Source organism: Chroicocephalus ridibundus, chromosome 5 (genome assembly GCF_963924245.1).
Source record: "Chroicocephalus ridibundus chromosome 5, bChrRid1.1, whole genome shotgun sequence".
Lineage (NCBI taxonomy): Eukaryota > Metazoa > Chordata > Aves > Charadriiformes > Laridae > Chroicocephalus > Chroicocephalus ridibundus.
Window position 1 is genome coordinate 72,833,712 of NC_086288.1, and position 26,482 is coordinate 72,860,193.

The following is a 26,482-nucleotide window of genomic DNA, read 5'->3' on the forward strand; positions in this document are numbered from 1 at the left end:
CAGACGTCTAATTTCTGGCAACAGCAGCTTTGTAGATACACAGAGGTGCCGAAGCTCCCTTAGAAGCGCACGTGCTTCTCGCGATCTTATGTGTGGATCTGTGTTATCAACCACATAACACTGTCACCACTGACAAACTTTACAAACCGTTCAATCAGGTTTGCCATACTCTAGTAAGGAAAAAATTAAAATGTTATTACTTAGAAGACAAATGCAGCAGTTTCAGGAAAATACCTAGTTATTTAATGTTTCATGGGATTGTTTTTCTCCTCTGCCCACATGTATTCATTCCTCAAAGAGCAGCAAATGCCCACCCGAGAAGGAAAAGACAGAGGTAAATAAATCCTTATACATTCTTCTACAGACTGTAACAGTTTACTGCAGTTTCTCTGGAGCACTGCCCTGGAGTAGTTTTCTCAGCAGGCTGGCCTGCAGAGGGTGCAAGAGCATCATAGCAATCACAAACCCATTTCATTTTTAGCAAAAGCAGCCTAGGAGAGGCTAGCGGCGTCACTGTAAATTTTTCTCCTTTCTGGTAAAAAATACCCATATTAAACCAATCTGGAAATAAAATCTTAATTTAGCCATTTTGACTGATGTTTTCTATTTCATGGGATCACTTTTAAGGACAGTTAATTCCAGAAATCTGTTCAGAATATCCAATTGCTTCAGTTAGCACAGTAGTCAGTCAATTCAAACTCCATTACATGTACATTCCACGTGTGTCAGACTTTGCAGTATGACCACAGACTGTATACAGGTGTTTGATTAAATCTGAAGTGCCAGGGAACAACAGTGGAGATGAAAACAAGATTCTAAAGAATGACAGTAGCCTGATGTTCTTAAAAAAAAAATTTACAGCAAGTATTTTGTTTTAAACAAATTAGTTTTCTTGCCATTATTTTTTAGGATTTCTGGTGCCCCACATACTTTACTATATGTCCCTCTCAGAACAAATTTGGAATAAGTCATGACACCACCAAGATACATTCCTAATCAAGGGATTTTTAAAAATCTGTTGTTTAAAGTTAAGATCTTAAGTTGGTACATACTCGGGCACTTATGTTGGCTTGAACACTTACTGCTGTGTGCTTAGAATTTTAAAATGTACAGATATAAGGTCCAAAGATACATATGCCCTAGGCTGGCATGAAACAGTGTTTCAGGGAAGTGCAGAAGTTCTTTATTATTCACTGACTTAGCCCAAGGCATACTTGAGCCACGGACACAAACTCGTGTCTGTGCATCCAGAGCCGTCTGCATCCAGTCTCACAGATCAGGGAGAGATGGCAGCAACTCTGCAAACTGTTGGGAGAGTAAATTCAGGCCACACACTGAAAAAATTTCCCTAGCTTTGACATTCACCACTCCCCTTTTACAATATACAAGACACACATGAGAGAAAGGATTAGGAGACAAATTACTAATCTTGCCTCGAGAGCCAGAAAACGGGATAAATAGTGACAGTGACAGAGTGCCAAAAGAGAACAGAGCTTGTATCAGTCTGAACGGGTACAAGGAAAGACTGCAACAGCATTGCTCTGGTGGCCTTGTGAGCAACGCTTCAAACACAAAGTAGAGATTAAACATATTTGCTGGCAACCGTCTATAGCTTCACTAAACAATGTGGACGGAGCCACTGTGTTTTAGCCGTGCCAGAAACTGTCGATGGTTTGTTCTCTTTGGCTCCGTCTTGCTCTCCTCATGCCCTCCCTCCAAAAACGCTGAACAGTGGCTTAGAAAAAAAAGCCAGGCTCCCTACCCACATTCTTGGCTTGCCAAAGAAAAAAAATAAATAAAAAGGCACATGATGCTGGTCACATCATAAAGAACGTCTAGTGCAAACAAGGCTGTATTGATTTGGGGGGTAATTTTTAATAAAATGGCTCTAGATTATGGTTTGTTGCTCAATGTTTAGGGACAATATTCTTGAATGGACTGAGAATAGGCCAGGAGCCAGAAACTGCTGTCATCGATCCGCAGTGTGGCCTTCACTATTTAATCTCTGTACAGCAGTGACCTCACCTGGAAATGAGGATCGGAAAGACCACTTGCATCATCCACCCGTCCATCCCAGGGCGGAGGGGTGGATTTCTCCCTTAAACACCAGCGAGCCAATGGCAGCGGAGCGGAGCTCTCCTCCCCATGGAGTGGAGCCCAGGGACACCTCTGTCACCCTGCTCTATGCTGTCCACCCTGCCAAGCCACAGCAGAGGGGATGCTCTGAGGACAGGCATTTAGTACTTTGTCTTTATCACGCAGGCAGACAGCCTTGCAGATCAATTGTCCAGGCACAGCAGCCTGATGCAATGCCAGGACCCTTGCCCCTTTTGGGGCTAATTCAGTGACTTTTGGCATCAGCCACTTGGGAGTCTTTCAGTAATTTCAGTATATGTTGAAGCACCCCTTATGAAAGTCACCATCTTGCTGCTTCTGCTGCGTAGATGTTCACCAGTTACTACATACCTTACAGCCACAATCAGCGAACCATTCTACAAAGCCTGATCCAGGTTTAAATAACTTCAGACTTTGCATATTTAATTCATAAATTTATGCAACTGTTAGGTGGTGTTCTCGATTTATTTTAATATGTAAGTGTATAAACTCTGCTCTTAAGCCCACTGCTTTTTAGAATAGTTTGGGCTGGAAGGGACCTCTAAAGGTCATCTAGTCCCACCCCCCTGCAATGAGCAGGGACATCTTCAACTAGATCAGTTGCTCAGAGCCCCGTCCAACCTGACCTTGGGATGTTTGCAGGGATGGGGCATCTACCACCTCTCCGGGCAACCTGTGCCAGTGTTTCATCACCCTCATCGTAAAAAACTTTTTCCTTAGTCTAAATCTACCTTCTTTTAGTTTAAAACCATCACCTCTTGTCCTATCACTTCGGACAGCTTTGATGGCAGCTCTGATGTATTACGAGATTAAATCTTTAACAACAGTTATCATTAATGGCAGTCTGAAGTTATTGATCCTCAAGACATAACTCAAGACCTGTTTAATTAATAAGAACTCTCTAAATTATTTTTTTTACAGAAATCCTTGAAGATGATGGGGACTTTGCCAGCTCCACCCCAGCAGCTCCGGAAGCTACACAAATAAAGAAGGAGACGATTGACATAGGTAGGTCAAGACTTTGTGTCTTGATGGTTGTAACAGCACATTCTACTTTACTAGCAACTGCGGGTTTCTAAGGTTCATGTGTTATTCCTGCACATTGTACTCATTCTACTTCTAGGTTAAGATAAAATCTGGGGTTTTTTTGATTTCATATTGCAAAAATGCATAAACACTTATTTCTCCCTCCCTCAATTAATAACAAGATCTTATTTTCCCAGACATCATACTCCTCATTATGCTAGATGTGATAAGTCTGCGTTTGATTATGACATAAATACTGTTCTTTCTCATACACAGTTGCTAGAAATGATAAACCGGAGAGCTAAATAGCTGTCTCAGAAACACTGAACATTTTATGCCTTGTCCATTTTTTCAAACTGCTTCATGACGGTGCATTTAATTTCAGACCATTCACTATCAAACAACTGCCACAAATATTCTGAATTATTTTACAAGTTAAACTGAAATCGGAGCCTCAGCAATATGTAGAAGTCATACAGTCAGTGACAAGTATTCAGGAGAAGATTTGTTTTATTAAAAACGTTAAAATTTAACATTAGAATAATTAGAATACAGTAGGGATATAAATCTTCTTGAATAAATGAGCACAGAACCATGGAAGGTTGTGAAAAAAAGGCATCAGAGGAAATAACCATTACATTAAAATCTATTGACCTGACAGCCTAGGTCAAAGTATACTTTACAGTAGTGCTGTTTACACCCAGAAATTAATGGAAAGAATAAAAAACACTATTATAATGATTCTGTGAACAACAATTCTTTGCCCTTTTACAATGAAAGTTTCTACCATAAGAATATTTCTATTGTGTGCATCAATATTTCTGTGATCCAGAGTTTCCTTCTCAGCAATTATGTTATCCGGAGTTTGGGTGTTGAGACACGCTACCCAACGCAGCTTTTACAACAGTTTGCGTATGCTGATCTTGATTATGAAAGACAACTGTAAGGCGTATGGCACTGAGGACAACATCAGAGCAATGCCACCACAGCAATGACATGCAGGAACACAAGTTACGTTGAGGATAAAGCAAATCTGTGTCCCTGAAAGTTCAGAGACATAGCGAAGTCACACTTAACGCAAAGAGAAGAGTTCATACACAATGACACAGGATAAAACATCATGCAGATCGACTGCCTTATACACGCAAATTCCCTGTTCCTGTCATGTAATACCCAATTGAGGATAGCAATCACGCAAGTCAGCAGAACACAAGTGCCATTGCCAAAGGCAGAAAGAGATTAGAGAGCCAGCATAATTGAGAGAATGAGCACATAAATGAAAGCCATGCATTTTTTTGGTAATAGTGTAAAAAAAAAACCAAACTCCTGCTTCATTTTGGCACAAAATTGTATTTCCGATAGCTCCAAGTGTTAAAGGAAGATGGAAACATTTTCTTAAGAGTTATGGGGTAGCCTATTTATGAAAAAACACTTTTTTTCTAGTACCAAGTAAATCACACACTTATGAGACTATAATTCCTGATTCTAAGTTTTCCATAGGTATCAAATTTATTCCTGCATATGGTTTATGAAAACAAGTATTTACCAAATCACTTAAGAGAAAGCAAGTTATAAAGCAGATATGAATTCCAAGTACTACTCTGTGCATATGTTAGCAAGTACCATTATAGAAAGCACATCAAAAGAACCACTGCTTATTTACCAACAATCTCTTATTTCTAACAGAGTCTAAACCATGCACTCAGTTTTTCAAAATGTGAGCAATATTTACTTCTACCCTTTACCAAAAACTGTATTAAAGATAATTGGTCTATGACATCCCCTACCAAAATGCTGAGAACTGGTCTTTTTCTCCCTCCCAACCCAGAAAGCAATTCCACACAAAAGTGAACTTTCAGCCTCGGATAAGCATGAGGAAATGAACCCAAAGCCAGCAGAGCTGCGAAATAGATGATTTCCAGGATTCTGAGGGGAATAGTTTTTACGCTGTGAAAGAGTGCAATTCTAGTATAGTCTCAGCTCTGCAGAAGGAAAAAAAACCTGGCATGTAGACATGCATAAAAATAATATAATGATGTTTCTGTCCTGTTAAGGATGGAATTTTTGAAGATAACTCAGATGCTGGTAGAATAAAAAAATAGTTCTTCTGTCTTCCCTGTTGTGTCATTTAATCCACACAGAAAGGTTTCAGATAGAGCCATCCCTATGTATAGGAAGTGCAATTTAAGCTGAGGCTAAAGATTTCCACAAAAGCATTAATGAATTGTTTACTTTCCGATTTTTCTTTTGCTTGTGTTATCTCCATAATAAAAGCTCTGTATCGGAGACTAGCCTTTCAACCAAAAGTAAACAAACACGGCTGTCTGCTAAAGGAAGGCAAAAGGACAACCTTCCTCAGCAAAGTCTAGCATCCCGACCTGCCCTGGCTCCCGGGATCAGGGAAAGGCACACCTCAGAGCCCAGCTTTGAAACCCACCATGGTAGCTTACTAAAATGGACTTGAAACCACTTTTTTTGTGGTTAAACGGAGTCCTGAATAGAGGAGAATGGGTAGGAATAAGGAGGGAAGGTCTCTTTTCAGTTTCTTCGCAGTCACACTGCATGCAGGTTTGCCGCAGGCTCCTGTGCCTCTCATTCTTCCTCATCACATCCAAACCACCTGCACAGCTCCCAGACTTGAGAGGGGACAGTGGCCTTCTAGGGCCCAAGTCCCTGCTCATCCGTGTTATCAGCAGGGGAGATGGCATGGCCCCATGAAGGGAAGGGCTGCCATCCAAGCCCTGTTCGGAGGGAGTGAATCCGCAGACACGTGCCCTTACAAATGGCCCCAGAGCCTCCCCAAGCCTGCCCTACCCCACATCTGGAAGACACACCTGTGCTAATTGAGGTGTACAAACATGTTATGCAAATTGACTTACATGTGAGATATAAACTATCCACATACGCCTACGTGCTTAATCAAGTACTTTAAATTTATGTTGCTACCTTTTGGAGAATGTAGGGGCAGAAAGAAAGATAGGGCTTATGACAAATGCCAATAAATAATTTGATTTAGGGAGGTACGTGGCAGAAGACCTGTTAGAACTAATGGGTTACAGTAATGGGTTATGACATTTTTAATTGAAGATATGTGTCACCTGCAGAGGATGGCAATAATATTAGCAATTTATTTGTCTAAATCCAGGTCTGTTTTATTTAAAACTGTTTCTATAGATGACGATTCTATAAGCACTACCTCAGAAGACAGATCTTGTACGCCAGTAGCAAAACGGATAGTCGGGACAGGTGAGTATTAATTTCCATGCATTTATTCTGAAACAAAATCACATTGTAATTTCGGTAACAAAACTGGAGCACCCAGATCTCCACTGTAAACACAGCTCTACTTTTCTACTTCTGACTCCAGTCTAGCTTTATCACTAAACTTAAAAACTAGTTTCATAGCTCTATTCCCTGACATGAACAAAACTTGCATTAATACCGTAGTTCAACTTTGCATTCTATACTTATCTGATGAGCAGCATCTGCCTACTTCCAAACATGTAGGTAAGATTTTTTTCTTCTATTGAATTCCCAGTAGCATTTTCATTTGTATGATATTTTTCCTTGCCATTCTAATTTGAAACCGTACTGGAAAGACATTTTCTTATCACTGATGTTATATTGTTGCTTTTAAAGCTTAAGGCCTATTGCTTTCCTGCATATAGCACTGGGATACATCTGTCTAATTTGACAACAGCAGCAACAAAATTACACTGAGAAAATGTGGTATTTTATATGCCTTGGAGAAACAAGAGATTTCACTTGCTACATATTTTGCATACTTAATCAAAATGTTATCATGTATGGATATTAACATTGCAAAGTTAAAAGATTTTCATAACGAGATTATTATAAACATTTAATCCTTCAGCTTGTTACTATATCATTAGCTACAGTTACACTTTAATATATGTATATTCAGCAATGCTCAGTTGTTGCTTTATTTATATTTTCAGACAATCACATTCCCTTGGAAGAAACACAGAATCACTTTAAAGTTATTACAGTTAATGATACTGGAGCAGGCAAACACTGGAGTGATAATGAAGTCAGAGCTCTGATAAACATATGGTCAGATGAAAAGATACAACAAATGCTTGAAGGGGCCACAAGAAATAAAGAAATATTTGAGGAAATTGCCAGAAGGTTAATGAAACGTGGTATAGACAGAGACTGGAAACAATGTCGCACAAAGTACAAGAACCTAAAATATGAATACCGCGCGCTGCAGAAGGAAAATGAGCATCTTGGTAATCCCAGGAGAAAAATGAGATTTTACGATGAAGTTGACTGTATCTTAAGAAGACAGCCTCTGGGTCCCTCGGGCTGGGGATGTGAAAGTTCAAGTCTCCTATCAGGTATTAAAAACTTCAATGATGAGATAAAGCGATTAAAATGAAACTTGAAGTTGCTTGTTGACCCATGCTGTAGGGGTGAAATACGTGGCCAGAATGGGAAGGGAAAGTAATTGAAGAACCTGTATTTGCATGGTCAAGTAGGCAATGCTCAGCAAACAGAAATGGTCTTTGGAGGAGTTTAGAAGTGAGAACATTAACAAAAAGTGAAAACACCTAAGTGTTCAATATTATGGGAGAATCTTTGTGCTTTTGGAAGCTTAAATGAGATACAGTGAAATGGTGCTAGAAAACGTCACAGGTTTTAGAGGTGATCAAGCAGACATGTAAAGTTCTATGGACAGAGAACTGCAAGCCCATACCAGTTAGAACTGCAGAATCTGTAACAATCAAGTGCAAAGACTTCGAAACAGCAAACTTCATTAATTCAATTCACACCACAATCAAGGGAGAGAAAAATCCAGGGCAGTGATGTTTATTTCAGCACTTGTAATTATTATATTAATTTTGGTAAAGCAGAATCTGTTTTCTAAATAGAGTTTGCATCTATTTTAGTAACAACAGACCTCTGATCTAGGAACCCCACGGCTAGCCTTGTCTCTGCTGTAAGGGTTCTCATGACTGGGCGACTGCTCTGGCTCTCACGGCCACCTGCCCCTGCTGCAGGCAGATCAGATGCTCTTGTAGAAGCAACTTGAACACTGCAGCTCAGAGCTCAGTGAGTTGTGGTAAACCAGAACTAATTCTGGTTTTTCTCAATATGTTAGATAATAATTTGCAATATCACAAATGTTAGTTGTGGACTTGAACCATTTCTGCAGCAGAGGCCAGGAGGAGAGCTTGAGCAGAAACCGCTGGAGCCATCCTTAAGCCAGCTGTCCTCACTCATTAATCAGAGCCCTAACAAGGTGTCCAAGGGCACCGTACGGTAGTGACATTAGTTTAGGCTGGAGTGACATCCGCACAGTCATGGGATGACACCACTGCTTCTCACCTGCCTCATTCTTCTGCTCAATTACATTCTTAAGACAGAAATTGCAAATCTAGAAACTGAAGATATTACTGCTCATTCTGCTTTTCCGTGAATGGAATTTGTTAACACCAGGAATATTTGAGCCAACCTGGCTGTTTTACATTTTAGCATGCTGGAAAAGGACTGTGTAATATGTGCTGTGAATGCTGATGTAGAAGATAGTAAAACAATAACTTTTCAGAAAAGAAGCTTTAGTTATTAAACTGCTCAAGGCATCTGCCAAATAAGTGTTTCTCCACCCTGATTTTGTATGCCAACCCAGCACCTAACTTTTCTAGAAGATTCTCATTGCTGCGAGTCACTTGTCCCAATGCATTTGCTTTTGTAGTATAAAGTTTTTTGGTGTGTGACTAACTGTGCTTTGAGAATCTCTGCAAAATACTTTTAACACTTTGCTTTTCTCTTCTAAGTTTCAGTGGGAGATATTACAGCAAACACAGGATCCTTGGGTATCAAGAGGAAAACATGGACTGATGGTAAGAACCCCTGACTTTTTAAAGCGTCTATACAATCCTGTTAAATGGGATCCCAGATTCTAGTTTCCAGTACTAAAACAGTTAAAAAAATAATCCTACAACTAAACACCAAGCTCCAAAACAACATTCTTCTCTCACTCTCAAGAATCTGCAAGAGAAGAGTCCTGATACAAATGCGGGTCTAAGAAAAACTGCAATTTCTTTATTTCAGTCCTCATCCTGCTGTAAATGAGGTAAACATCAGGCAAGACTTTGATTTATAAGAATCAAGTGCAAGGAAATGATTAAAAGATTTTTAAAAGAATATTTCTTAATTATCTGTGTTGCTCAGAGGAAAATAGAGACAGTATCACAGTTGTGGCTGTGGCTTCCTCATATTATACTATGTGTCAGTAAATGAGAGGAGAATCACATGTTTAGACACGTCTAACGCGTTGTACAAGAGAAAACAGGTTAAGACAGCTATTCCAAAGAGAAGATACGGTATAGAATCACTGGGAGAGAAAAATGAAGGGATGGATAGAAATATGCAGCATGCAATCTGATATAGGAAAGGTCAGGAGCTTATTTTTCTTCCTGGCAGAACTGTCAGGCCCTAAAAAATCAAAAAGATCAACGAGGGATGACAAACTTAGTTCTTAGGAGGCTCCCCTTATTTTTAATACTAAAATGATATCTTGTCTACAGACAGATGAACACAAACAGATCTGAACACCACAACATTTCTGAATTCAGCTTGCACAGTACACCACCACAAACCGTGCTATCAGGACTAACTCTGGGTGATTAAATATACTTTCATTTATTGCTTATTAGATAAGTACGTCTTGCAGAACACAGTAGTTAGGCAAAGCTGAAAGTTTCAAATATGAGTGATTCTTACAAGGACTGCTTCATTCCTACCCACCATTATACAATGACCCCTTACACAACACCAGGCAATGCCTGCCAAAAGAGTGTAACAGAAGGACAGCATTGGGAAAATCTAGCATGTGCTAAACTTCAGCGTCAGCAGTTCATTGACTTGTGCACTCTAACTACATACTTTGCTTTTGTCCACAGAGGTGTCACCTGTTCCACTTAAGAAAAGTGCTTCTGAAAACACCATACTCCACTTCCAAAAACTATTAACAGAGAGAGTGCACACAGTAACAGAAGGCAAAAAGTTACTGTTAGAAAGGCTTTGTAAGCAGGAAGAAATGCAAGACCTGAACAGAACACAGCTGTATGCTGATCCATCAGCCATACAACAGGTTGGTCTAATGAACTTTCTACAAAATTAGCATGCAAAGAGATTCTGTCAGACAGTAAGAAATGAAATAGACTCATTTGTGAGTGTAGGTCACCCACGTGATTACATGGTTGCTCCCCTTTAATATATTAACCTTCAGTCATTTAAATTAAAACTAGGTATGAGTTCCCATCATAATCCTTAACTATGAGCTTTTAGTAGTGACATCGGTTAGTCTAGTAAAAGATACAACCTCTGCCTACGTGCCTCGGCTCACCTGCATGCCACAATTAACAGGCTTAATTGAAAGAAAACAATAGTTTGACTGATCATAGAAAACATGTACAGTTAAAATCTCATCCTATCATTTCCAATTACCATCTCTGTCACCTTCCTAACAAGTTAGTCCTCTGCAATTAACCAAACACTTGAAGCCATAAGAGAACTTCTTTCTGCTTAGGCAAGGCTGGTGGGGAAAACACAACATTTCATTCCTTTATCAGCATTCCTTTATCCTCCTAGCCTCGCCACCTGCCTGTGCTGGGGTGGTGGACCATCCCCATATGCCTGCTGAAGTTACAGTGCTGGGCAGCAATGAACTGGAGAATTCAGTGAGCCAGAAAGGACAGACACAAAGCTGATGCCCACCTAGAAGGGGCAGGCACGTGTTCTGGTCCCTGTTCTGTACTGGGCAGGGTCTGCTTTGTCCACTAACCAAATCAAGTACAGAAAACATAGAAACAGTGCAGGGAAAAAGGACATGGTAAGTGACAAATGCCATGCCATAAGTAACTGTTACTCTACAAAATCCTACTAGCCACTACTTTGTTTTGTGATTATTTAAGTACTCTACAGCCTGTACTGCCTGCAAGGCAAGCATTTCCAGGGTTTTCCTGTCAGTGTATTCAAGCAGAACAACTCATTTCTGGATCTCAGTCATAGAGCTGCACAGCCCTGCCAAAGCTAGGTCAGTTCTGGGCATACACAAGGGCACAACTGAAGTCAAATAGTCAAGTCCTTACTGCAGTAGCAACAGCCACCAGGGTGTTTTTATACAGAGAGGCCTAAGTTCCACCCAAATCCCTCTTCACAAAATCTTACACAAAAATATTACTGGATATAGTGCTTTGTTTCCTGCTCTATGATTATTTTCTTGTAATTCTTTTATGAGAGACATTACAAAGGTAAATAATTTCCACCAAGGTAGATTTTATCTGCCATTTGACTAGCATTTTTAAAACAATTCTGAGAAGTCAGAGAAAGATCCCTAGAAAATCATATTTATTTATACAGTGACGTGGACGTACAGTTGTTCCACTGTGTGCTTATCTACCACTTTTCACATTTTACATTGGTTTTTCAGTATAAACCTTCTTTGACTTGTAATACTAGTATCATCATTGGTTTAAAAATTTTTTTTCTCTCTTTGCAATGAGTTATTTCAAAGGTAAATCCTTGAACTCGCATCTGTTATATTACTTGCATACAGAACTGCTGTCTTTTGGTAGGAGAACAAAGGATCTGTCACTGCCATCACAGCACAGTCAGGTATCCTTCTAGAACATGCTGAACCAGCTGAAGACCTCACCATTCCTGGCAGCACTAAAATAACAGGTTTCTCCTTCCACATGTGAACCACAAAATGCGTGATCCAACCCGAATTAATTTTAATACATTTCAACAGTCTAGTTCCATTTAGATTTAAATTAAGTTTTTAAAATAACTGTACTGAAAATAATATGGATCACTTGCGTGTTCTGCTGTACCTGCTCTGTTCCATGAGTGCCAGGCTGAAGTTGCATAGAACAGCTGAAGCTGATGTGTTAACTCACTGCAACGGGATCCTCTTTTCGCCATGCTACTCTGAGCAATGCGATGCTTGCTGGATCCCCTATAAACCAGTTCAGCGCACTAACCTGACACAAGACTAACCACTTGGGAAAAAACAAGGAAATGGTTTCCTGTGTGAGCTGAAGCAGCCCAGCAAGTTTTCAGCTGTGCTAGCCCTAACTTGGAGCAGCTCAAAGGTTCCTTCTGTTGCAGTGACTGGCCCCGCAGAAGAAAGGCTAACCTGAGGGAGGCAGTTAGCACTGCAAAGACAAACTGCACATAAAATTCTGAGTGATGCACAAGGATCCCAATCTTTCCAAAACTTCCTGTCATTCAGTACAATGTCCCAAAAACCCCTTTATTTTCTTCCAGAAAATAAGAAATACTTATTTCATTCATTAAAATAAGCAGATATTTCAAGAAATACGTATCTGGTTTTAAATGCTGTAGTTCAGGAGAGAACTGCACAAAATCACTGAGGCAAAGGACTGCCCAAATTCTTAGTAGGTCACAGCAGAGAACTGCAGAGCACACTTGCAGTCTCTATTTGGAAACTGTTCGTATCAACACTAGAGGGTAGACATGAAGCAAGAACTGACATAAAAAAAAGAACATAAGTGGCTTTCCAAGCAAAAGGGTTTTTTTTCTCGGAAAACTTTCCAGAAAGCGGGATTTACCTGACAAACAAATGTCCAAAGAAGGTGGACTTCCCTTTGTGTGGGATTCCACTTCTATTCCGCTTTGTGGCTGCAAAGCATAGCTTGCTTTTTGTAATTGTTTTGTCAGAAAGCCATCTCTTTCTTTCCTGATCTTCACATTTATTTTTGGTCAAAGATGGTAAGAGACGTCAAGTGGATGGGGCATTTGGCATCATCTAATATTTATGTGCTACTTCCATTTATACAGATAACAACTAGTTTATTTGAATATGTAGGATGCTGAGATACATAAATCAAAGTGGCATCAAGACAACCTTTCTTGCTGCAGTTGTCGTTATGATTCCACATCACTTTTTGCTTAGACACAAAATAACATGAATGTTGTACATTTGGAATTCTGGTTGTCTAGAGCAATGGTCTGTCTCCTTTTGACAGCATCTCCCAGGGTAGTGAAAATGGCCTAAATCAAATGTTTCTAGAGTGAAGGATTTATCAAAAAAGTCCCTTCAAAAATAGCATTCGTTAATCCAACTCATCTTTCCAGTATATTTTTATATCCACTTGAGCTTGTGCTGTGGCTCTGCTCTGACCACAGCTTTACATTTATTAGAGTCACACAATATTTAGTCTAGGCACGCTTACAGGCAAGTTAAGTGGAACTTGGGACACCACCTGACACACGCTAAATGATTATGTGTGAGAGCACTACTGTAAAACAGAAAGGGTTTGGGAGGAGAGGTCCTCCTAGACAGATCCACAACATGGCTCCTTCTAGCAGAAAGGCAGACCAGGTTGTTTCCATGTAACTGCTCCTGGGAATCTTAATATAAATGAAATCATGAAAATGATCCAGCTTAATAATCAAAATCAACACCAAGCAATGATGGCAAGAGCAGCAATCGTATAAAATCAGAGGTCTTTTCTCTTCTACCTCATCAAATATCTGCAGCAGGGGGCCATTCAGATCACTGTGAGGGCAAATCCGTCTCCTCTCCAGTTTACAAATGACTGATACTGAAATTTTTGAGATGTGGCAGATAAATGGAACAATAACCACTCTGACCTGTATTAATACAAGTTCCATTCTTTTCTAAAGCACAGTCATTCACTAAGATGAATGGGTCACTTTACACTTCTTTGATAGGGCTATTACCTTGGAAAGTCCTCTGACTGCCCCATTTAGATTATTTCCTGGTAGACCAAACTTTATTTGGGCCAAATGCTGGAGAATGAGTTTCAGGGAGCAGAGATGCTTATATTGTTGCACTATCAGCATCACACTCAACAGACTCACTACAGACTCACACCCTTTTTTCCTTCCCCTGCAGCAAGGTCTCCCTTTTGTTTGCACAAGCAGTCATGTGGTCAAGCAGATAACTGACAGAACTGATGTAAATGAAAACGAACCTAATAAAAAGCACCTCAAAAAAACCCTGATTTTTTTTAAGTTCAAGGAAAGTAGTGTAAGAAATGGCAGAAAGAGCAGCCAGGACTGTTTATTTGAACTCCAACACCCAGCATGAACCTCCTGTGCTGTGTACAACCTTCCCTCCATGCATTAAGCTCAAATGTAAGGTACAGGCAGACAAGCCAACAGAATAATCCTGTGAAAATTACTGGAGAGCTGTATCATGCCCACATGGATGACTTAACTACAGTCAATGGGAAGAAAAATGAACAGTCTCACACCAACTGTATGGCTAGGTTAATGTAATGGGAAGTCTGTTGGCCACAATAAACACGCTGGCTGTCTCTGAACCATCCTCTTGTATAGAACATTTTAGCACCACTTCCCTCCTGTTTTTTCCGCTCCTTCTTACATTATCTCATTCCAGTTGCTTACTCCACATCCAGAGATAAGAGCTGAGACCAAACTGCATTTGGTGATATGTACATCTAAGAGATTTGAACTTGGTTAGAATGGAAATCTGGCTTATCTTCACTTTCCCAGCATGCAGGAACCTGCGGCCTGCAGGAAGTTACATAAAACAACCTAGCGCTGTAACAGCTCAATACAGCAAAAAGGTCTCGCTCCTCCTCTCTTCCTGTGGGAGTAAGCTGTGTGGCATGTAATTAAACTGGGCTGTCAGCACCTAGCAGCACAGACCATACACCAAGACATAACTAAAAGATCAAGTGTTACCATATACACGTTGAGTAAGTGTCTCTGAAAGTAGGCAGGAATGTTTTACCAGGATATACCAGCTCTATGCTGGTAAAACAGCATACAGACTCAGTCACTAGCTAGACCAACATCTTAGCATTTAGACAATTTAAACATTTAACACTGCAGTTCTTGCATCTGGGGATGGAGGATCTGCTGAACCCATAATGGGTTCTTGAGATGAAGTGAACGAGGTAAATATGTTGCGTACCAAATTATCACAAACACTACCTGTAGCATATCCATGTTCCTCAGAAAATTTCCATCCAATTACTATGACAATTCCAGGCTTTTTCCTTGAAAGATTTACAGTGTAAGACAGCATGCCAACAGCTTGCTAACTAGCCTTTAAAAAAAAAAAATCTATCTGGTAGCCAAGAGGTTGTATATGAAACGGAGATAAACACTTTCATTATGCTGTATTGAGTGCAGATATTTGGAAGGATGTCTAATGGGAAGCAACCAGTAATTTTACTAGACTGAAAGAGAAGTAAAAATTCTTAACTTACATTGGTGATTATTTGGGCTCTGTTGTGTGGGGTTTCATAGTGGACAGTAACAGGGAAAGTATCAAAAAAGGATGCTGGCCAAGCCTCCACTTTCCATTTACTTTGATTCTCATCGCAAATTCCATACATAGACCCAGCTGAGCTGGGACAAGGAGGATTCCCTGACTTAATAGCACTTACACCTGCACAGAAGAGGCCTTTTAGAGACCTTTTCTAAAAATCAGTACAAAGCTGGATACCCTCAGGCTTCAGTACACAGTATTACTGCCAGAAATATTTTCCAGGGAATTTTGCAAAAAGTTAACACAAATCACAATCGTTCCAAGATTAACTTCACAAATTTGTCCCGGTCAAGGCCTCAAATGACGTTTAATAGATTTGTAACTCAAAGTACTCCTCCTCCCTCCCTCACCGCCCCCAAGAAAGTCCTCTTCTTACCAATATCCTCTCACTTTATTTTGGCATGCTGTCAGTGGATTTTACAGTAACTTTGTTCCCTGGCTTACAAATTGTAAAGATGATTTAGAACATCCTCTTTTAAGCCTTGTTAATACTGAAGCCAGAGTAAAAGCGTTCGCTTTAGCAGCTTTAAAGTTTCAAACGTAATGAGAAATCACTGCTAACATAGCTGTAAAATGTGTTACAAACAGATGAAAATAACTTTAAAATGGTCTCAAGTTAAATTGGTACAATGTTCTTAGTGTGCGAAGGCCCTGATTAGCCTATGAGTAGGAATATACTGGTTTTCATTTTAATTCACAGTTTACCATTATAAAGCAAAAGCCAATAAAAAGCTATGTTCTAACTTCTGCTACAAAGGAGTGCAAATTTAAGCCTTTAAAGTTCTTGTTTACATCAAGGTAGTGAAATTCCAAGTCTATCTTTTATCTTTCATGATGAGCCTACTTGTGGGCCCGCTCCAGAACCTTGCTTACAAATACAAACTGATTTTTCATGCAGAATAGTTTCAGTGTAACAATGAGCACCACTCAAACACATGCCATTCAATACTGCCTAAATATTTTGGTGGCTTGATCCAGCATACAGGGTTTCAGGTTTTCAGTTACGAACATCCTCACTGAAGTAAATCTCCCCAGTGCCATAGTATCTTTTTAACACTGTAATACAAACTATCAACTCATTTTAGGCCATTTACCAGAAACAGCAAAGTCCTTCACATTGCTGCAACCAGCTATATCGGAATATAAAGTACATAGAATTCATGCCCCGTGTTTTTGTGGCATGTAACAAATACTTTGGATATTTCTGTATACAGATAAGATTTCAAATATTAGAAATTGTAACATGTTGCCAACAGCTGCTTCTTCTTTGTGCATCAGCCATCTCAAAAATGCAGTTTGATACAATGTCATGGTTGAATATTCTGATTTTTAAAATCTAAAATGAATTAAGGGACAAATTCTATGATTTGTTTTATTGCACAGGACTAATTTACATATAAAAGAACATGCCTATGACTATCTAAAGCCAGTAGTCATTACCTAAACATCCTTACTAATTTGAAGGTGAGGTCTAAGGACTGTTATTTCTGTTTATTCTGGTTTTCAAGTGACATTCCAAAAAGGAGGAGAAAAATAGCTGCTGTCCAATTACCTCCTGAGAGGGATGCCACCTCTTCTACACCTTACAGTAGGAAAAATGCAAAGAGGTTAGAGAGAAACATTTAAGAAGGGAACGGGAACATTAACATCTCAGCTATTTAATAGAATTTTATTGACTGCTTGCAAAGATATACCTAATTGAACAGACTGTTTCACTTTACAGATGCAATAATTTTTATGCCCCTAAGAAAGCATCCCTTAAAGATTTTGACAGTTATTGAGTAGAAGATCAGAATCGGAAGTAGTGCATGTATGCCTTTAGGTGTGTATCTTCCCATAGAACTTGTGAATTGCTTACAGTCTCAGTCACAACATTAGTATTGCGGTCTACAGTTGCGTCCTCCACAGAGAAAATTTGATATTAAAGAGCCCGTGGAAATGAAATATACTTGTCAAGTGCCCATCAGAAAATAAAAAGAAAAAAAACAGAAGGAAAAAAGTGTATTGAAAAACCATGAAATAAGGTTGCAATGAAAATCGAGATAGTAAGCTGCAAAGTGATGAAAATACATCAATCATTTTATTTCCAACTAAGGAACTCCAGGTCTGTGTAAGCACAAATGAGGAAAGATTTTTTTTCTGGGCTCTTCACAGAGAAATGGCGCAACCTAAAATGAGGCTATTGATTATATGGCATTGTTCCTTGGATTCTGCAGCTCTATCGCTCCCAATATAAACAGTTTTGATGGACACTGGCAAATATATATAAGTTTATGAAAGATATGTCTGCAACCCAAAGAAAACTATTAGTATATGACAGTCATGTAGGGATGCAGCATTTTACCAGTAAAAGTATATGAAACTCAGCTGTAATAAACTGTAAGTCTCGATGTCAACAATTTTCTGTTGTTGGTCCAAAACCATTTCAGAGCAACCTCTGTTGCTCTGTTTGTGACCTCGAAAATATAAAGAACATATCATTGTTATCTATTCAGTGCATGTGTACTTAGAGAAGCCCACTTCCCCAGTCTGTCAGGAATGTGATTATTTAGCCCACTTTTTGCCAATGGAAAGTCAAGCGTAGTACGTAGGTGTTTGCACAAGGGGAGCCCAGCATGTAGTAGAAAAGCAGCACGTGCGTGTTTGGCTGTGCATGTGTTCCCACAAGGAGGAGATACCTTTCCGGCACCGCTGAAAAAAATGGTTAGTACGTGTCAGTGCGTAACATTGTAACTTTGAAATACCGAACGGAAGCCGAGCCCAAACTTCATTTTGCAGCTCTGCATCCACGCAGCGAACCTAAGTCAGTTTTACATCGCCATAGACATGTCAGGTAGACAAGAAGTTTCACTCTATCGCGGTGATGGCGGCCGGCAGCAGGGGCGGATGCGACACAAGCGAGATGCAGCCGAGGTCCACAACGGGTCCCAGAGCTGCTCCTCCGGCCGGGCCGGGCCGGGGGAAGCCGGCAGGCGGCGGGGCGTTCCTTGCTCTTTGCCGCCCGCTCCTTCCTCCCGCGGCCGCCGCCGCGGCCGGGCCCGCCAGCGAGACGCCGCTTTTCGGAGGGTCCATCCCCATCCCGACCCCGACTCCCCCCCCCCCCCCCCGCCCGCCCCTTACCTGTGCTGCAGCCCCACCAGTCCCAGGGTGATGACATGGGGCACGTCCAGCTCGGTGGGCCAGGCGCCGGAGGCGATGCAGCCGAACACGCCGCACTCCTCACGGATGCCCAGCTCCTCCAGCTCCATGGCGCCGGCGGCACGTGGCGGCAGGCGGCCCCGCTCCCGCTCTCGCTGCCGGCCCCGCTGTGGCGGCTCCCGCGCGCAGCCGCCGGTAGCCTGACGGGGGGGGGGGGGGAGAACAAGGGGGGGGGAGCGGCCTCCCTCATTTACATCACCCCCCCCCGGACCCCGCACCGTCCCCTCCCCGCCGTGTGGGGGGTGTGTTTGCCCGTAGGACCGGGTTTGCCACGGGGGGCGGCGGCGGGGTGGGGTTCGCCCCGGGGGCGGAGAGAGGGGGGCGTTGGGCGGGGGATTGGCGGGCGGTGCCGGTACCTCCGCCCGCCCGCCCCTTCCGCCGACCCCTTCTTACCCCGGCGGCGGGGCCCGGCCCGGAGGCGCGTGGTGAGGCTCTCCCTTCTCTGCTCCTAGGTGCCTGCAGCCGCTCCCGCCGCCGCCATGGCACCCGCAGCATCAGGTAACCGCCACCTTCGCGGCGGTTGAGGGGGCGGCCCGCGCGCCGCGGCCGTTGGGCGCTGAGGGGGGCCGGTAACGGTCGTTTGGGGGGGGGGGGTTGGCGCGCGCTTCGTGGGCGCTGAGGGGGGCTTGGTGGGGGGGGTTGTCCGCTGGGTCTCGCTTTGCACGCAACTGGGCGTAAAGTATGCGGATTTAGGAGCAAAAGTTAAAAAAAAAAAAAAACTTTGCTCAATCTAAAACTTTTTTTTTTAAAAAAAAAAAACCAAACTTCTCTAGACCTGAAACTTGGTAAGAAAGTTAATGAAGGTAAGACGAAGGAAGTGTACGAGCTGCCGGATATGCCGGGCTGCGTCCTCATGCAGTCGAAAGACCAAATAACGGCGGGGAACGCGGCCAGGAAGGACCGCATGGAGGGGAAGGCTGCCATTTCCAACACCACCACCAGCTGCGTGTTTCAGCTGCTGCAGGAGGCGGGTGAGTATCGCAGAGGTGTGTTAGGGGTCTCGTGTGTCGCGCACAACCGGCCTGTGTGTCGCAGATCTTGTTACAGAGCAGCATTGCTTCCTGTGTATTGGTTTATCCTGCCTGGAGGCTCTGATGTGTCTCTTCTAGTAGTTTTTAGTTGCACTTTTCCCGCTGGTTCTGCAGAGCTGGGCGGGCGACTTGTTAATTTGGGGTATGAAACCATCCGAAGTAATACTCTAATCGCAGATAACACCGCAGTTGTTTCTCCTGGTTGTTTGGACAGACCCCTCCTCCTCCCCTCCACTCCTGTCCCTTCCCTGCACCGCGTCTCCTTGCCTGTAACACGGGACTAGATCCATCTCTCCTTTCTCAGTACACCTGCCTGCGTAGAAGTCACTGCTAGCTAGTGGCACCACAAGACTGTGTCTAAGCAGCACGAAACTGGTGTATGAATGTTAAAAGATAAAATTAAGAGTATCCTTTTATCTTCCCCCCCCCCCTTCCCTCTCAGTTTGATGTGCCAAATCAAGGTAAAATTTCTGTACCCTTTGTACTTAAGCACTTAGGAGGACTATATTGCAGATGCATATTTCAGTCTATTGGGTAGTTAATGGTTACTCTGAAAGACTCAAAATATTTATCATAGAATGTGTTGGGTTGGAAGGGACCTTTAAAGGTCATCTAGTCCAACCTCCCTGCAGTAAGTGGGGACATCTTTGACTAGATCAGATTAAAGATATTTCTGATGCTAGAAGTGAGGTTTTGTGGAGTGCATAACTAACTTGGGTCACTCAAGTAAGTTTTGCACCACGCTTCCAAAAATGGAGCCAGTATTTTTTGCTTTGAGAAAGCATTTTGAAGCGCCTTTGACTGAGAAGTTTGCAAGTTGTAAAGGGGAATTTGCGCTGGCGGGTTTCTAACTTGAGTCTGCAAACAGTACTATAATACAGGCACCGGTAAGCTTGGTTAAGACAGCTTATAGCTGAGCGTTCAGGGCACTTTGAAGCGTTCACACTAAGTTTGCAAAAGTTGTATTATCCGTTGTAAGGTGTAGTGACAGTTCTCAGACAGCCAACCAATAGAGTCCAAGCATGTTTTTCATAGGTGGGGAAGAGAAAGATGGCTTCTGTAGAGTTGTATCTCCCTACATTTCTATGCAAGTAGCTCTTAAAATGTGACACAGATATATCAAGCCATTCAGTACAGTCCTCAATCATTGGCTTTCTTGGGAAGCCTGTTGTCCATACAGTACAAAGAAGCCTGCAAGGTCTTTCTAATTATATTTCCAGTTGATTAAAACTACCAGTTTTCATTTAGGAACAATTTTGAATGAAGATATTTTGCCTAACTCTTAAATGGCAATAGTTAAGATAACAATCAAAATATTTAATATCCTACAGATACGAACTTCAAAGGTGAAGAAGCCATGGTGTAGACCTCAAAGATCCTTAAATGGCTTGTACTCAGTAACTTCAGGTGCTGTGGAAAAATATGCAGAGTAAACCACAGCTGCATTTTAAAGCAAAGAAAGATCTTTCAGGGTTCTTCTCCAGGTTGCTTATTTGACTGGCATAAATTACAGATAATGTGAATGCCTTATCATAGGTTGTTTACTTTGCGCAACTCTTCTTAACCTACCCTTTTTTAAAGGTGATGATTTACAAAGTCCTGTTGAAACTTCTCTTTTGTAATAGAGCTAATGTCAGCCCTTCAAAAGCATGCATCTATGCTGATGAAAAAATGTAGTAGTAAACCACACAGGGGGCCTCAATGCCTGGATTTAGAAGTGACTTAATGGGCTGTTGACTACTTAAATCATTTTGCCCTTGAGGGCAGTGCAGCAAAATCTCCAGAGTCAATGTTAATATACTATGTTTTAAGACTTCTTCCTTTAATTCTTCCTTTATGGCTCCTGAAGCGGAATGGAGTAGGGCTACTTCTTGGTTTGATAGGATGCAGCTCCTTTGTCTTCTATTACTGGCAGATGCCACTTGGGCTTGGCAGTTGTCTTGCCCTGGGGGGAGGAAAATGGGACTTTCCTCAAGAGTAAAATTGAAAAAAAAAAAAAAGCCATTTTGCACTTAGAGCACCTACCAGCACACATTGGCTGTCCCTATTTAATATGGGGCCGTCTTAAGAATTATGTCAGAAGGTTGACTTGCTGCACCAAGTTCGTATGTTTGCATGCGCTTCTGAGTCTTAAGGTCTTCTGCCTAACAAATCACTAAGACCTAGTGCCCTAAATAAATGTTGGTTTGTAATAAAAGGGAGAATGAAGTCATTCTCTTCCCTGCCCCATCCTCCTTTATTAAACAAAGTAATAAAGACTAGCATGCTCCCTAATTCCTTTGAAGCCTCCAAGTACTGTTCCATGTATAATGGATCTTCTACCAGAGAGCATAGTTGGGCGCTTGGTTGCTGCTAACTTTTGTTTGAAAACAAACTTTTAAAAAAAAAAAAAACTCTGTGAACAAAATTATTTGCAAGAATAGAATTTCTGACCAGGGCTTAAGGTTCTGAGCTACAAGCAAGCATTGTATGATAAAATTGGCAAAACTAATGACTTGTGGAAGAGAACTGCATTGATTGCCTTCTGCAAGGCCAGAGTGGGCTTAAAGTACCCTCAGGAGATTCAGTGTGTCCCTTAAGTCCAGAGAAGAACAAGATTCAGTTGTACTTGAAATTAAAGATGTTTGACTCCTGTTTTAACTGTGGAGTGTGCCTAGTAATGGAACTAAGCTGCCATCTTTACATTTAGGAATCAAAACAGCTTTCGTCAGGAAACAGAGTGACACAGCATTCATAGCAGCTCACTGTGAAATGATCCCTATTGAATGGGTGTGCAGAAGAATTGCTACTGGTTCATTCCTCAAAAGAAACCCTGGTGTCAAAGAAGGCTATAAGTTTTACCCACCCAAAATCGAGATGTTCTACAAGGTAAGTTTCCTTTCCCGTGATGTTAATCAAACTTAAACAGAGCTAGAACTCTGTATTATCTCATTTAAAATGCAAGTAGTGCTAGTAGCTGACCAGTCCTCATAGTATTGGTAGTTTTGCCACCCTCATGTTTTCTTGTGTTCTTGTGCAACAGCTGTTTTGTCTAAAGTGCATATAGTGTAATACTGGCTTATAGGGCCATCAAAGAATAACAAGCCAAACTGTACATAAAGTGCTTTATTTGTAAGGTATTAAGGACTCTTCAGGCATAAGCCTAAAGCATTAGTTGAAACAGATGTGTTTATATACTTGAAGAAATTGAAATAAATAGTGCTTGCTTGGGGAGGGTAAGTAGCTAGCTAGTGTCTTCGGATTCTGAAGTTCTCTGGGAATGGGCACTGAATGTGATGTAGCCTGTCACTCTTGGGGCACTCTGCAACCTTGAAGTGCTTTTAAAGATGTTCAGGTGTTACAACAAGTGTTTTCAATGTTGCTGTCACTTTTTTTTAGTGTGAATCATAAAATACTAGTTTGAAGCCTGTAGTTTTTTTTGAAAAACAAAACCTAGTATGATCTTCTAGTTATTATTTTCCTCTTATAGCAAGCACCAATTACATGATTTTGTTTTTCTTAACAGGATGATGCTAATAACGATCCACAGTGGTCCGAGGAGCAGCTAATTGAAGCAAAATTCTGTTTTGGTGGGCTCACTATTGGCCAGACTGAAGTGGATATTATGGCTCGTTCTACTCAAGCTATTTTTGAGATCCTGGAAAAATCATGGCAGCCCCAAAACTGCACTCTGGTAGACCTGAAGGTATAAGAATCTGACTTTTCACAATCCTGATTCTGACAGGAAATATATCACTCTGTAGTTCCTAAAATAGGATTCTGATTGTCTTTTTAGATTGAATTTGGTGTTAATATTCTGACAAAAGAAATTGTTCTTGCTGATGTTATTGACAATGATTCATGGAGACTGTGGCCATCAGGAGACAGAAGCCAGCAGAAGGACAAACAGGTACTGTTTTAGTCTTTACCTTCTAAGGCAGCTGGGAAGGAGAATAGGAAAAAAAATAAACCCTACAGTTAAACACCTGCTTTCAGAGTGGCTTTTTCTAGATAGTCTTATCTTGTTAGAGTAGCTCATAGGGTACCTAATGTCCAATCCTGTTCTCATTATATAGTTGATTATCTGGTTTATGGTAGGAAAAAATCCTCTGCCTGTATACCTTCAATAGGAATGCCCAACAGCACTTCTGACTGGGGCTGTTGTAATGAAACATGGAGCTTCCAGGGGTAATCAGAATTTCTGACTTGTACAGATAATAAATAGTTGGACAAGTCAGTAGGAAGAGTAGAAGCTTTGGTTCCCAGGTCTGCCTCCAGGTTTCTCTGTTTATTCACAGTGGTATCCTCTACTAGTAGAGATCTGGTGATGCATAAGAGGGACGTGCAGGAAGGATGCTTTTCTTTATTATTTACTTTGGTTAAGCTTAAATTCAATATTCAGTTGTCTCTAAGTGTTACTAACAGATTGTTTCTGCATATGAGGGCTTCAAACATAAATTTGAAATAAAATTTGTTCTACGTTTAAACTTGTAGCAATTGCACTTGTCAGATATCTCTGAATTACCAGATAAGTAGTTAGGAAAGAACTAGTTTGGGAATGCTGCTGCTGTGGAGCTTCTGTGACAGTCATTGAGACTAGTAACAGACCCTGCTAGAGAAAGTGGCTCTAAGCCACAAGGGAAGATTTTTAAAGTGTGTGTGGGAGGAGGGGTATTACTTTTAAATTAGGAAGCGGAACTGCTCTGTTGTTTACTTTACTGCAATTATGTAGTAGCATGCTTGAGTGAATTGCTCTAACAGTGCTTTTGCTCATCTCCCTAAAATAAGGCACATGATAACTTTGTGCAGAACCTAGGCTGGCTAATGCAGTGCTACTGCAGGCAATCATGTTGTTAAAAATCCAATTTTAAAAAAGTTGTCTTTCCTTAAACTTACTCTTTTGGAAGTTTCCAAAACCTTGATACCCTTCTGGCTAAAAGCCTTTCATGTTGCAAATGTCCGTGAATTGTAAAGTAGAAAGCTGTTTACACCTACTGAGATAGTTCTTCATTAAATAGCTCTTCCTTGCTTCCATATCCACTCTCTTCTATATCTGTACCAATCTCTGTTTTCCTTCCTGTGGAATTGCTAGAAACTGCATAAATATTTCAATTGGGGTATTCTTGCCAATTATGGTAGCAAAATGAGTGCTTTGTTTACCCAACCCGCATTAACTTCAGTATTTATTTTTTTTCTTCTTTTCAGTCCTACCGGGACCTGAAAGAAGTGACTCCTGAAGCCCTGCAAATGGTTAAGAGAAACTTTGAATGGGTTGCAGAAAGAGTAGAGGTATCTGTTTTTATGAACAACCTATTTAAACTCTGATAACTGCACGTCTTCAATCCTGTTGACTGCCTTTCTTTCCCTTGCCCCCTCTTCACTCTTTTCCTTAGTTGCTTCTGAAAACAAAGAGCCAAGGTAGAGTTGTGGTGTTGATGGGATCCCCTTCTGACCTCAGTCACTGTGAAAAAATAAAAAAGGCATGTGCAACCTTTGGAATTCCTTGTGAGTTAAGAGTGACCTCTGCTCACAAAGGGCCAGATGAAACCCTGAGGATCAAAGCAGAATATGAAGGTAAATGCCAAAGAATTACTGATTTAGATTGAAACAACGTCATGTTCAAGAATGACTTGGCAACTTAAGGATTGGGGGGGGGGGTGTCATTTTTTTAATATTTTTAAATGCTGTTCTGTACTTGCTAATTACATAATGATCGGTTATAGACTCCACTAAGCAATTATGGAGTAATATATCGTCCTGCTGCCCAGCCACAACTTCATTGCTCGAAGTCTAACCTCTGCTTCTATCCCCATACCAGAACTACTTAGCCCAAGCCATGATCATGTTAATACACTTACTGTAGCATCTTGTTGGTGATGCTGGTCCTTCTTGAAATGAGGAGTGGTAGTTTCTGTAGCTGACTGAATATTCTTATGTGTTATTAACAAGGCAGGTGTTGCTCTCATTATGTTTTCCTGCCTGTTTCGTGAAAACGTTCTTCCTCATTATTTTAGACACCATGAGAAAAAGATACTTGATTTAAATTCTGGTCTTTACTTAGAAAACTTGGTGTCTCTTCAGACATGTTTATAGCCTAGCAGAGGAGAGATAAGAGCTATTTATTTTTGTAGGAGTATACTTTTTACTTGGTGAAACTACAGATGTGGTAACCATAGTTGAGAAACACTAAATTTGAGGTGAACTGTGTAAGGTTTGAGGAGAGGAGTGCTTAAAGATCCCAGAGGCTTAATGGCTATGTTCCCTACAAAGCTAGGAGCACCAATTCCTCTCATACTGAGACTTCCTCTCAGAGGCAGAGTAAGACATACTAACTTCAGTTGTGGCAAACAGTAGCTGGGATTTAAGGCTGCAAGATTTAGAAGATATTTCTATAAAGGGGGAATTTAGACACAAAATTCTAGTGCTATCTAATGGAATTGAAAAAATATCCAAGCCTGTCATTCTGTTTGCAGTTAAAGTTTCCCACAAAAGCAAGTGCTATAGAACGAGGTGGATTGCTCATTTCTGAATGTCTTCCTTCCCCCTCCTCCAGGAGATGGAATCCCAACAGTGTTTGTTGCTGTAGCTGGCAGAAGCAATGGTTTGGGGCCAGTAATGTCTGGTAACACTGCTTATCCGGTTGTCAACTGTCCTCCGCTCTCAGCTGACTGGGGTACTCAGGATGTGTGGTCCTCTCTCAGACTACCCAGTGGTAAGATGATCTTCAGTTTATGCTCTTGTTCTGACCTAGCTCTATTTTTGTTACTGTTCTAGTGTACATAACGCATACAAACATACATGGCAAAACACT

The 26,482-nt window shown here is 41.2% G+C and overlaps 1 protein-coding gene across 1 annotated transcript in view; it reads left to right on the plus strand.

Moving 5' to 3' along the window:
* Window positions 1-26,482, plus strand: part of PAICS (phosphoribosylaminoimidazole carboxylase and phosphoribosylaminoimidazolesuccinocarboxamide synthase) — a 41,577-nt gene that overhangs the window by 13,284 nt on the left and 1,811 nt on the right. The window contains exons 5-20 of the mRNA XM_063337223.1: window positions 299-334; window positions 3,037-3,123; window positions 6,316-6,387; window positions 7,101-7,502; window positions 8,943-9,008; window positions 10,071-10,290; window positions 16,972-17,051; window positions 18,258-18,796; window positions 19,114-19,159; window positions 19,435-19,632; window positions 22,382-22,560; window positions 23,198-23,377; window positions 23,468-23,581; window positions 24,877-24,960; window positions 25,065-25,245; window positions 26,225-26,383. Of these exons, the coding sequence (XP_063193293.1) occupies window positions 299-334; window positions 3,037-3,123; window positions 6,316-6,387; window positions 7,101-7,502; window positions 8,943-9,008; window positions 10,071-10,290; window positions 16,972-17,051; window positions 18,258-18,796; window positions 19,114-19,159; window positions 19,435-19,632; window positions 22,382-22,560; window positions 23,198-23,377; window positions 23,468-23,581; window positions 24,877-24,960; window positions 25,065-25,245; window positions 26,225-26,383 (2,643 nt within the window). The remainder of the gene's footprint in view (window positions 1-298; window positions 335-3,036; window positions 3,124-6,315; window positions 6,388-7,100; window positions 7,503-8,942; window positions 9,009-10,070; window positions 10,291-16,971; window positions 17,052-18,257; window positions 18,797-19,113; window positions 19,160-19,434; window positions 19,633-22,381; window positions 22,561-23,197; window positions 23,378-23,467; window positions 23,582-24,876; window positions 24,961-25,064; window positions 25,246-26,224; window positions 26,384-26,482) is intronic.